Below are 13,071 nucleotides of genomic sequence, written 5' to 3' on the forward strand. Positions count from 1 at the left end.
TAGCATGGTCTTGTTGGTATAAAAAGGAATTTTGTTTTTTGTGTCCAGCACTGTAGTGCTTGAGGAAGAAAGCTATAAGGAAAACTTTCTGAGGCACTGAGATGTATACATAAATTACAGAGCTGTGCTATGAATTTGTCATTTTGCCTTACATGTAGGCCTCCAAAACCATTCTTAATGTCAGAGAGACCCTTATACACCATAAACTGAAAATTTTGGCTCTTCTTTTTAATTAAGTTCCCTTCAGAATTAAAATGAGTCAGTGTATATTTAGAGTCTCTGTTGAACAGAGTATAATAATACTTATTTCAGTATATTAAATTAGAACATGTTTCTGTTCTAAAGATTCTATCTTGGGAGACATTATCTGAAACAGCTAACAACATTAGATGTTATAATTACTTGTATTTATGATATAGTTATAAACAATTATAAAGTAAATTATTGTAACTATTTGGAAATAATTACAAAATAATTATTGTAATAGTAACCTTATAGTAATTTATATTTATTATATATCATACTATATTTTAATTTACCAGAAATAAGCAAACAGGAAATTCAAAGTTATACTGTGCATATTTCAGCTCATATTTCAGAATATGCCAAGTTCAGCTGAAATGTGGAAATAGATTTATGGCCTTTGCTCATTATCCCAAGATTAAGATTAGGTTTTCAGGCAGAGCTTCAGCTGCAAGCAGTTTGGTATTCAGAAATCACTGTATTCATTAGCTTCTGTCTCTCTCCTGTGTGTGAACTCCATTTAGTTCAGGAAATACTTTTTTTGTTGTTGTTCCTTCCTGTAATTAGTTCCTATTAAAAAGCCCAACTCATCCTTGTCTAACTTAAATTAGACTATCTTTTTTTCCCCTTTTGTTCCTTATGCAGAGGCATTAATCTCTTTGACTGGTCTGGACCCTTCCAACATACATTTTTCATATTTATTTTTTAAAATATATATACTTACTCAGTATTCAGACCAACGAGTCTATTCTGGAACAATGATAAAATCCAGGAAAAGGAAATATATAATCCTGTTTTTGGTCTGAGAATGACTTTTATTTCTTCAAAAAACTCTTGCAATTAATTTTCTTTCTAGACATCAGGCTTTCCTCCTTTCTGCTTTTATTTATATAAAGCAATACAGCTATTTCAATAATCTTCTGATTAAGTGATAGTTCTAGGAATGTATTGTAAGAGGAAAATTAATGGAGCCTTTCAGAACTTGGAATGAGAGGGAGATGCCTTTTTTCATCTCCCAGCTCAGTAGATCCTATCTTCAACCTTATTTTTGGTTTGTGATTCAGGAAACCTTGATTGATTCACTGGCACATTTTGAGCCGATTTAATTTGAAATGTTAATTACTGGAAATGTTAGAACATTTTAGAGTTAAAAAGGGCCTGAATGATGGCATAACTGAAAGTCATAAAATAAGAAACTCCACATCAATAGAAGAAATTAGATCTTAGTCTAATTTCACATCTTTTAAATTGTAATTATGGAAGCAAGAAAAAGTGTGACTGGAGATATTTTCAGTTATAATGGAAGGAATGGGGACTATTCAGTTTTACTGTTTCATTCTGAGAAACAGTCACATCTGCCTTCCACATACATTGTTCAGCCTTGGAAGAGACTCACTGTGCTTTGGATGGCCTTACTCCAGTTTTGGGTTGCATGCATATATCCCAGTGAGATGTTTGTACCAAGTGCTTTAGTTTTTCTGTATAAATTCACAGAATCAATTGGGTTGGACAAGATCTCTGAGACCATTGAGTCCAACCTGTGACCCAACACCACCATGTCAGCTAGAGCATGGCACAGAGTGCCACATCCAGTCCTTCCTTAAACACCTCTGGGGAGGGTGACTCCCCCACCTTCCTGGGCAGCCAATTCTAATGTCTAAATCCCCTTTTTGTAAAGAAATTCTTCCTAACATCCAACCTAAACCTCCCCTGGTACACCTTAAGACTATGTTCTTGTGTCCTGCTGCTGGCTGCCTTGGAGAAGGGCTGAACCCCACAACTTTCCTCTTAGGGAGTTATAGAAAGCAATCAAGTTCCCCCTGAGACTCCTTTTCTTCAGGCTAAACACCCCTATCTCCCTCAGATGCTCATCAGACTTGTACTCTGGGCTCTTCACCAGCTTTGTTGCACTTTGGACACACCCCAGCACCTCAAAGTCCTCCCTGAACTGAGAGGCTCAGAACAAGACACAGGACTCGAGGTGTGGCCTGGCCATTGCCAAGTACAGAGGGACAATCACTGCGCTGCTCCTGCTGGCCACACTATTCCTGATACAGGCCAGGATGCCATTGGCCTTCTTGGCCACGTGGGCACACTGCTGGCTCATGTTCAGAAGATGACAACCAGAGCTTCCAGGTCCTTTTCTGCCAGGCCACTGTCCAGCCACTCTGTCCCCAGCCTGTGGCACTGCAGGGTGTTGTGGCCAAAGTGCAGGACCTGGCACTTGGACTTGTTAAACCTCATATTGTTGGATTCTGCCCATCTACCCAGCCTGTTCAGGTCCCTCTGCAGAGCCCTCCTACCCTCCAGCAGATTGACACTTGCACCCAGCTCAGTGTTGTCCATGAATTTGCTAATTCAATCCCCTCATCCAGATCATCAGTGAAGATAGGACTGGCCCCAGCACTGATCCCTCGGGGACACCACTACTGACCAGATGCCAACTGGATGCAGCACCACCACTCTCTGGGCCTGGCCAACCAGACAGTTCTTAACCCAGAGAAGAGTGCACCTGTCCAAGATGTGGGCTGCCAGCTTTTGCAGGAGTATGCCATGGAAGATGATGCCAAAATGATTGCTCCTTTTATGTACATTGTTCATATATATTCATAGCTCTGTAGACCGTTATTATACAGTTGTACAGTTACTTAACTTCAGTACTTTTCCAATTAGATAAAAAAAATCCTGAGGGCCTGTTCTAATCTCACTTATGGGAATGAAGATCAAGAAACCTTCCCAAGACACTTTCCCATTAACAATTACCAAAGAAGGTGGCTTTAGAAGGGGTCGAACCAAGAGGGGGAATTCATCCCCTGTGTTTCTAATTAAGGACTCTTGTCAATTGTGCTAATTTGCTAAACTTATAAAACTCTACGTGCCCTATATCCTGTGTGCATCTTTGGCACATTTTTGGTGTGCATTGCAGTGTGTTGTGCACCTGGAGGGATCTTCATTAAAATCATAACCACATTTTATCACCTAACCTTGTCTGGCTCTTGATTTTAGGGCTCAAAAGGCGACAAAGATGGTGGCAAAGGTGTCATATTGATATAAATTTAAAGGTTTAGTTGATTAAACCATTTCATTCTTCAATATACATACTAGATCTCTTGAGGTCTGGGAGTTTTATTCCTTTTTAAATTACTGAGGTTTTGGATGGGTAAAAACAGCTGGTCAACTGTTTGCATCAACAGGTACAGCAATGCTTGTTTTAGTTTGAAGGCCAGCAAGGGTCCTTTGGCTAAATTACAGGTGAGTAATTTTTTAGGGAAAAGAAGTGACCTAATGTTGAGGTGAAATATTAAGGATCTCATTTATTTCTTCCCAGAGTGTACGTTTAAAGCAAACCTGTTGCTGATGGCTGCATCCCATGTGTGGGTTTGTGCTCCAGAACAGCCCTAGTGCACACAACCCAAGGTTCTCGTGGATGAAACCACTCAGGTGATGCATTGTTCTCCAGCCACTATGGGCAGGTGCAATGGAGAAGACTTTTCCTGCGGCTGGTGGCATCTTAAAGAACTACATAGAAAGCTGATAAGGAACACAACTAAATCCTGAAGAGGCCATGGATCTTCTCCAGGCACCTGTACTTTCTGGATTTACAAATTTTGTACTATCAGTTCTGTACAGCAGTAAAATAGGTGCCCTGATTTTTATTGAAGGAAAAGGAAAGCCTTACACTTTAGCCAGCCTTCAGCAGGATTTTGACCACTTCAGACCACCTATACCATCCTCTAAGGGCCAAGCCTAAAATCATAATAACTAATTGTATACGATGAGGCCTTCAAGTGCATTTTGAAATACATCCTAATTTTTACAAGCCATGAGCACCAAGGCAATCCCATTGCCTTGAAATTAAAGAAAAGTCAGACCATTAATTTTCCCTTTTTGTAATTAGCTAGTACTGTGCAAAACTGAGATACAGATATTGAAAGCAGAGTCACGGGGGGTTTTAGGCAGTGCTGTGGTCAAGGCAATTTTCATCATGTTCGTTTAGGTGGGAAGTGACCAGTAACTAATAGTAGGTGGGGGAAAACTGCTCACAGACTAGGAATAGAGGGGGACAGTCAGAATTATGGAAGGAGTTGTACACTGGGGTGGGATCTGGCCTTTGACATAAGCACCGCGTGTGTAAATTGCAAAGGATCTACAGTGTTAGTGTTGGCTTTTCTGTTTGTTCTCAGATTTACTTATACTGCCTTTGTTTGAAACGGAGAGGTAGGACCAGCACTTTCCTATATTTCAGTTGTGCCAAAGTGATTTATAGCAGCTGAGGAATCAATCACAAAACTATCCTGTGGAAAAACATTTGTCAGGTGCCCTGCAAAATCAGGTATTTTTATGCAGTTTTGGATCATGTTTATTTTGCACAAACTACCTCACCACTTTTTAAATTAGTGTTTATTATTTTAAGGCCAAGTATACAACCCTGTAGTGGATGTATATCAAAGATGTAACTAATCAGGCATATAACTGTGTTGTACACTGGAGAAATTATTTTAGTGCCTAAAGTCAAATACATTTGTGATTTTTCTTTTTTTTAATGTCAATTGTTTAACACTGTGAATTATAAATTTAGGCTTTAAATATTTATTCTGTTAACTGATTAAAATTATTTATTATTTTAGTGTTCTAAGAAACAGGAAACTAAAGACAAAAGTATATTTAAGCTGTTGTGTGTGCACTACTAATTCTGTAATTCTGGAAAAAAACGTTATTATTGCTCTGATGGCTTAAAGAAAAATTGAGATGATATTTGATTAAATGACAGAGAAAAAATAGCACTTCAGAATTTTTGCAGTTAGGATGAAGAATTTATTGTATGTACAGTTAAGCAACTCTACTGTAGATGTAGTTCCTCTTTAAAGAAAACGAATACAGTAATCAAAATAGTTCTAGCATGGAAATTACAATACAGACTGAAACTTGACTAAACCAGAAAGTAGTTATTTGACTTGAAAGAACACAGAACCTGAAACAACAAATCGCAGTTTGCATCATTAACCAAGGACAGTAAAAAACTGTACAGTACAAGCAACACGTTACAATAAGTTATGACAAATAAGGCAGTCTTTCTCATTTAGGACAAAAGGGATAAAGGGAAAGGTATTAAAATCTCATAAAACCACCATATCTCTTTTCCATCTCTGGGACTTCTTTGGAATAAGTTTCCCCATCTTCTTCTGAAGGGAGAATGGAGTCGGCAAAGCGCTTAAGGAACCCACCATATCGTTTCTGGTAATCCAGCCACCACTCTGGCCTGCCCACTCTTCTCATGAAGCCACCGTATCTCTTTTGCAGCTCTTTGGCCTCATCTTCCAATTCAGGGCTGCGCTTTGTGCTTCTCATGAAGCCTCCGTACCTTTTGCTGACATCGCCGTCATTTTCATTTACCTCTCGATAGCGTGCCGCGTCGGGGTTATCCCCTGTTCCTAGAAGCTCCTTCAGCAGATCAGAGGAGTTGGCAAGGGCATCATCATCTGAGTCTTTCTTCATAAACCCTCCATACCTCTTAGCCAGGATTTCTCCTCCATTAGCTTCATCCTCTGGTTCTGCCCGATAGAGCTCATCCATTTTCTTCATGAAACCCCCGTATCTTTTCATGAAGCCTCCGTACTTCTTTGCAAGCAAATGGTTCTCATCCAGCTCTTTCTTGTCTCCTGGAGCAATGTTGCCATCCTCAGAAAGATCCACCTTTGCCAGTTGCAAGAGCTCCTTGCAGGTCTCCCAGGCTTTGGCAGAAGGCAGTTTTCCTTCACATTCTAGTGTACATGCCTGAAAAATGGATGTGGTTTGCTGAGAATTATTTGATAGCAACTATCACCTCGCTACGACCTTATCTTAGATTTACTTGTTTATAAAAGAGCACGAGCGAGCCTCTCTTTGTGAGTGGCTTGGAAGAAACGCTCTTTGGGAACAACTTGTTTGGTACCTGTCTGTTTTGAAATTCTTTATGTCCCTCTCTGAAGGACAAGGTAGCCTCCACTATAGGAGACAGACTACCAGGTAATATGAATTGTGGGTCCTCAATGTCAAGGTTGCCACTAGGCTTCTGTTTCAAAGGAACCCAGAAGTACAGTTCCTCTATCTCCCTTAAACTCGTGTGAGTAATGATTTATTTTTTAAAATTTACTACTGGGAAGCTAAAAACCAATTGTGGTTTGCTTCATAATGCAAGTGTAGAAAGGTACTCAATCTTCATAATTATAAGTATCATACAGAAACTTTGGAAAAGCTGCACAGCATGGTCATTGCAAAGAAGCCAGCTGTACTGCACTGTTCAGTATCTTCAATACACTGCATAGTTTTAAAGGCTGTGTGTTGCCACTTGTCTCTCATTGTGGAACAGATCATTCCAACATGTACCAATAGAAATGTGGAAATACAGGCTTTCTTAGGGCAGGATCAAAGCTCCATTTTTGCTAGCTGGAAAGCAGTGACCATCAAAGAGACAGAAAAAAAAATCCTAAGCTGTATTGTTTCTGACTGTATTGAAAAATTGTCAGGCTATAGCACAAAAAAAGCTTTCAGTACCTTATGCATATCTCATAACCTGTCTTGCGATGATAATAACATGGATATTAGCTACTATAATCTCTCCTGTGTCAGGGAAATTTAGTTCTTGTGCAGCCATACCCTTCAGTTGTAAAACAAGGTGATTCCAGTGTTTTTTCTTCTTGCCTGTGGTTTTCATACCAGAATAGGTAAAGAAAAACCATCAATATTTTCAAGAAGAGAAACACTCATTCTGACTATAGATGATGTGTTCTAAGGATCCTAACATACTTTAAAATGTGAAATTAGACTCCAGCACAGCTCTGATAGCTTATTGCCCACTGCACAGTCTGTCTCTTCAGCCTCACTTTACTCTAAGAAATTTGACTTTTTTGGTATGATCACAAGAAAATTAAAGGGATTTATATATTTTGTAATACAATAATTTAACTGGCACCACATGCTTATTACTATATATTACAGTCATGCTGTAAAGCGAGTAAGATTTCAGCTTCAGTCTGACTTTGGAATTGCTCTAAATCAAAGCAAGAATAGGTCTGTCCCTTTCTCAGTTAGTTTTAATAACCTCCTATTGTCATATGAGCATACTTCATAAGTGTAAGTGACCAGGTACAGTGTGAAATGTCTCATATCTAACAAATACAGTGTAATAAATTCAGTTATTATGTTACTAGATATTAATACCTAGAAACAATAGTTTCCAAGAATTGTTCGTACATGTTTGACAAATACAAGCTATGCTGCATTGCTTCTTTACCTATTTAGTTAATAAACATTCTTACAGAACAGAACTTCAATTCTTTCTTTAATGACTGCTGAAGGTGTGCAAGACAGACTGTCAAAATAGACATGCAGAATATATACTCTGAAAAGCCCTCCCTCCAAAAGGGCAAACTACCACTTTTTTTACCCTAGTTGACATTAAAGCTAAAGTTTGATTGAAAGCTAATGTAAGCAGAGAGAAAAAAAAAAAGAAAAAAGTAGAGAGAACTGTTTGGCCAGCTGTCCAAATAATATTGCCCTTCTGAGGCTGCTATGGTTAGGAGCTCTTGAGCTTTAGGAGTAAGTAGAAGTACTCAGTGGTTCCTAATTCTGTGTCAGGCTAGAAAGACAAGTCCTTCCTTTTGCATGAGCCCAAGTAACCAGTGACATAAGAGGAACAAATTTTTAAGATCATTTATATGTGCCGAGAGCATGATGCCTCAATGTGTGTGTGTTTGAGGTCAGGAACAACCAATGCCACTGGCAAAGTACTTGGCAGCCAGAGTTCTCACCTTCTTCAGGAAGGGCTGAGGGACCCCAGACTTCCACCGACCCCCGATCTTTAAATTTCAAGTTGAATTGGCTCTATGACTATTCTTTAAAATTATTTCAACACCATAAAAATTACAGATAACCCCCACCCCCCAATCCCCATCATTCCGGACTTAGCACGATTTGTCTAAGAAGCCAGCATCTTCCACAGGCATATTCCTAACGCTGTGCAGCACCGTGCAGAGAGGAGAAACAGCGAAGGTACTGCTACTCAAATAGGCTTTAAACCCACTTTTTTTTTTAAGTGAGATTTTAGGCAGTTCTTTTCAGCTCGACAGCCGTCCTGCCCGGAGAGAGCTCATCTTACAATGGAGCCAGCAGACAAGGGTCGGGACCGGGTCAGGACCCTCCCTCCCGTTCTGCTCGGCTTCCTCCCGTCCTGTCGGTGCTGGAATGCCCTGGAGGGGCAGCGACCCCTCCTTCCCTGGCAGAGATACCCTCTGGGGTCGGATTTCCCTTCCTCCTTATGTTTTCATTCGGCCTTTTCCTGGCTCCCCGCGGGGCTGCTCGGCGGTGCCGTTTGTCCCCATCCCTGTCCCCGAAGGCCGTCGCTCGCCGTCGGGCATCGGGAGGGACGGGCGGGCTGGGGGCGCTCCTCGGGGCTCTCTGGGTTTGTATGAGCGCTCGCTCCTCGCCCTCTGCCCAGCGCCCCTAAACCCGCTTCTCCCTCTCTCCCCTCTTCAGAAAAAGGGTCTTCCAAGGGACCCCAGTCACTTCCCCCACGATTTACTTTTCTTATTTCGCTGTTTTTCCCCGCTCCCCCTTTCTTCCCTTCAAAGTTAGGGGAGAAGCGGCCCGGCCGCGGGGATTCCGGGGCGCGGAGGCGTTCCCGGCCCCGGTGCCGCTTACCAGGGGATGGATGCCGGCGCGGGGTCCCAGGTGGTAGGCGCAGGCGGCGCAGTCGCGGCCGCAGTCGGCCAGCGCCCTCGGGAGCAGGCAGGTGCTGAGGGCCAGCAGCGAGCAGCCGAGTCTCAGGAGCAACGCCATGGGGCTGCGAGAAGGAGAGGTCAGCCGGCAGCCGCCTCCTCCCGCTCCCACCCCTGGCACGGCCTCCCCCCCAGCCTCGGAGAAGGAAAAGGCGGCGTGAAAGGGTTCAAACCAGCTCCGCTAAACTCACGCTTTTTAGAGCCCGGGTGGTTGCGCTTGCGAGGTAAGCGGGAGCTTTAACTAAGCGGGCGCTTGGCAGCTGCAAGGCAACTGACCTGCGTTCGGAACGGGAGCGGACCCGGAGGATGGAGCGCCCAGAAGATCCCGTTTGGTGACAGGGCTCGTCCCCAAACACTTTATCCCTCCCTGCCTGCAAAAGCCGGCACCACAGGGAGAGAAGGGACGCACCGCGGAGCGGGACGGACGGGATCCCGGCCCCTACCGGGATGAGTTTCCCACCGGGACTACCCGAGCAGCCTCCCCGACACCGGCACCAGCCCCGGCAGAGCCGCCCCGGCCCTCCCTCGGTCCCGGCCGCGGGCAGAGCAGCTCCCTCACTCACACACACGCTGCCCTCGGGGCTCCCGGGAGTTGCCGAGAAAGAAGCCGCGCCTTGTTGAAATCTCGGCGTCGGAGCCACTAATATTTATAGCGAGACCGAGCAGCCTCCGGAGAAGCCCCGGGGGAGGCAGGCACAGGCGGGACTGCTGGCAGCTCCAGCGAGGGCAGCTCGGGGGGCGCCGAGCCGAGCCCGCTGCCGGGGCCGGGCGCGCCGCTGCGGAGCGTGTGCGGGCGGCGGCGGCGGCACTTTATAATTCGTGACCGCGGGGAGAAGGCGGCCTCCCCCAATCGCCGTCGGGCTCCCGCTGACGCGGCGACTACGACATCCCCCCCGGCACCACCGCCCCGCCGTCCGTGACTCCAGCGGGGCTTGGGATGAGGGGGTGTGTGTGCCCCTGCCATTGGGGAGGGGGGAGCGGGGAACCGGCCCCGCGAAAGTTACCGGGGGAAGTTTTCACCGGGGGGGGGGGGGGCGGGGAATGAGACAGCGTGTGAGTCATGCGGGGGTGGGCGTGAGGGACCGGGAAAGGCGCCCCGAGGCTGCGGCAGCCCCTCGGGGGTAACCCCATTCCCCGGGGCAGCGGAGGCAGGCTCCCGAAAGAGCTTCGCACAACGCGGAGAGTGGGACTGGGTTTGAGAATGTTTGGTATGGGGTTGTTTTTTGTTGGGCTTTTTTTTTTTTTTTTGGTTTGTTTTTAATTCTATCCTTCTTTGTTTCCTCCCTCTCTGCTACTCCGCCAAGCCCCCAAGCTGGTGGTGCTGAGAGTTCTTTCACTCTCTCGTCTGCCCGTCTTCTGCCTCTCTCCCTGAGCCTCAGGTGTAAAACCGTTTGGGGGAAGCAGAATTTATTAGATCAAGGAAGAAGACAAGGGTTTATATTTGTAACTGCTGGAATTCACTAGTGTGGGTAGATTTGCATTGTTGTCACAATTTTGGTGCTCAGGAAAACACAAATAGGAATGAACCAGAGACAAGCAAACCTTCCAAGCACCCCTACAAGGCTCTCAAGCCCAGCAGCAAGGGCTGCTCACTGTTGTGCTCTGACTGACATCTTGCGGAACAGGCATAAAGCAATGACGCTGATCCCTGACACCTCTTGTTTGTAGAGGGCTCTGTCCCACCTATGCTCAGCTGCATTTCTTTGACTGTCAGATGCCAACTTCTACTTCCAGCCCCAAATTATTTGTGGCTGGTCTATCTATATTAACTTGATTTTTTTCCCACATGGTTCTTCAGTAAAAAGAGCATTTCCTCTCATGCTAGTGTGTTTCTGGAGTGGGATTATTCTCTATAGTTCTCATTTTGCAGAAGTGAACGAGCTGTGCTCTTCATCAGTCTAAGATGTCATGTGAATGTTCTGCTCTGCATTTGCTTTGGTTGGAGTTCATAATTTCTGTGCCTGAGTGATGGGAACAGAACACAGTATGTCAGCTGAAATTTCATTAGGACAATAATGGGTAATTATGTTCCCTGGAGGAAGAAGACACCTCAATTTATACCTCCCCAGGTCTCATTTGCCTTTCCTGATGCTGCAGTACATTGATGCCACACACTCACTAAGATACAGCCAGATCTTTATCCTTTAGAAGTAAGAGGAAATCCAATACTATTACTGTATGAAAACTGTGATTTTTTGCTGCCTTGTCTTTACATCAACTATTAGACTCAGGTTAAGGATGCTCAAATGAATGTGTGGATTTTCAGAAATACATCCATTCAAGCCAAAGGCATTGCTCTTGCCTATAATCAGTGTGTGTGAGAAGAGAATCAGGCTCTCTGTTTATGCAGTAATATCAGCCAACTTTGTAAGTGAACCCTCAAGAGAAGAGGTAGACATTTAAAAAATCATCCCAGTGGGTATATTTATGTTAGCATGTGAGGGATCTACATTTGGAACAATGAGCAAATTGCTATGCCACTGAATCAGCAGGATTGCTTTCAAGTTTGTTCCTGAGTTGGTTAGGGAAGCACTGACTAATTCCAGAAGTGACACATTTGATGTCTCCTTTGCTGTAAAGTTGCTCAGTACACGCAGAGCTTTTTGAGATGGACATCATCAGAGCAGTCCTCTGGGTCACTTACTGACTCTCAGCTCTGCCATCATTTATTGGCTTGCACTCTGATAGTCAGCATGGTGTGACAGGACAGACAGCCCAGTAGTGTCATGACTGTCCCTCCAGCAGCACACATGCCTTGTCCCTGGGCTGAGAGGCTGCTGCTTTCATCCACAAGAGCATCTGTGCTCAGCCAGCTCACTCAGGTCCTCAGCCTGCCATAGCCTTCACTACTCTGTTTGATGTCACTCATTGTGCTTAGTCTGCTCATGATGAAAACCAGCCAGTGTTAGAATCTCACTGTGTACAGAGGTACAGATAATCCCTGCGGGTAAAATACAGATTATAACAGGAAAAGGTAAAGGATGAAGTAAAGCATATAAAAGGACCAAATAAAAAGGCTTCTTGTAAATTCTATGTAGAAGTGAACTAGTGAAGAGGGTTATTTTACTGTGTATAAGCCTTTTGCCTGATGATGGGAAGCAGGGAGAAGGTGGAAGAGATCTAGTGCGAAATGCACATCTGCAAGGACATTTTCAGCAAGTGAGAGAGAGAGCAGAGGTATCTGTGTACAGCCAGCACTGGGTAGAAGAAATCCAGCTGTGGCTGTTGCGAGTACTACAGATATCCCTGACTCTTTGGTCTGTCTGCTTCTTCCTATCTGTCATTTGTGTCTTTACCTGGTTCCTCTCTGTCATTGGTCCTCAGCCTTATGGAGGTTGTAAAGGGGTCCCCAAGGCCTGGCAGAGTTGAGAGTGGGAAGAAGGTCCCAACTGGACTCTTGTTTTACCCTTTCCTATAGTGCCTGCTACACAGAGTCCTTTCCTTCCTCCTGAAAGATGCTAATATTCCTGGAGGATGTAATACAAGAAAGGAGTGATGTAGAGGATATTTCTTGAAGAGCTCACTTTTCCCAGTGTCAGCAGATGAAAGCTCTGTAATTCCCTGCCTGAGTTCAGTTTTGTGCAGGGAAAGAATTCTTTGCACAGAGAGGATGAAACAAAGAGAGAATTTAGCAAATTTTGCCAAAATACTACAGAGCAAAAACTACATAAGGAAAATTACTCACTGTAGGCATGGAGGGTAATATTTCCTCTGCAATGGTGAACTGAGAAACAAAGAAATAGGGAGGCAGAAAGAGAACACTTTTCACAGCAGTAAAGACAATAGCTTGTTGTTTGTTACTAATGTTATAATAAAAATATCCTGGTGTTGATAAAAACTTTAGCATTTGTATAATCCAGAATTACCACAGACACCAACTGCTTTTTATCTGCCATCAAAATATACCAGCCAAAAGAAAACTGTTTTTACAACAGTAGTGCTTGCAGCGCCAAGGGCCCCATTGCCCTGTGGTTTTTCTAACTCCCAAACTTAAGGTAGAATGAGGTGAAGCCAAGATGAAATTGTCTTCATTTTACTGATCAAGAACACAGTCTGAATGAATTTCTGAACT

The 13,071-nt window shown here is 44.1% G+C and overlaps 1 protein-coding gene across 1 annotated transcript; it reads right to left on the minus strand.

Moving 5' to 3' along the window:
* Positions 1 to 5,035: 5,035 nt before the first annotated feature.
* On the minus strand, positions 5,036 to 9,759 carry PENK (proenkephalin). The gene is made up of 3 exons (XM_059860948.1): positions 9,563 to 9,759; positions 8,923 to 9,064; positions 5,036 to 6,018 (listed from the first exon to the last, which is right to left on the minus strand). The coding sequence occupies exons 2-3, from the start codon at positions 9,058 to 9,060 to the stop codon at positions 5,353 to 5,355; spliced, it is 804 nt and encodes a 267-aa protein (XP_059716931.1). The 5' UTR covers positions 9,061 to 9,064; positions 9,563 to 9,759; the 3' UTR covers positions 5,036 to 5,352.
* Positions 9,760 to 13,071: the final 3,312 nt, after the last annotated feature.

Source organism: Haemorhous mexicanus, chromosome 1, assembly GCF_027477595.1.
Source record: "Haemorhous mexicanus isolate bHaeMex1 chromosome 1, bHaeMex1.pri, whole genome shotgun sequence".
NCBI lineage: Eukaryota > Metazoa > Chordata > Aves > Passeriformes > Fringillidae > Haemorhous > Haemorhous mexicanus.

What these genes read in the sequence shown, in the direction of transcription:
- PENK (XM_059860948.1), bottom strand. Translation starts at nt 9,060, where the DNA reads ATGGCGTTGCTCCTGAGACTCGGCTGCTCGCTGCTGGCCCTCAGCACC. An exon ending in GCGCCGGCATCCATCCCCTG is followed by an intron (nt 6,019 to 8,922) that starts GTAAGCGGCACC and finishes TCCATTTTTCAG; the next exon opens with GCATGTACACTAGAATGTGA.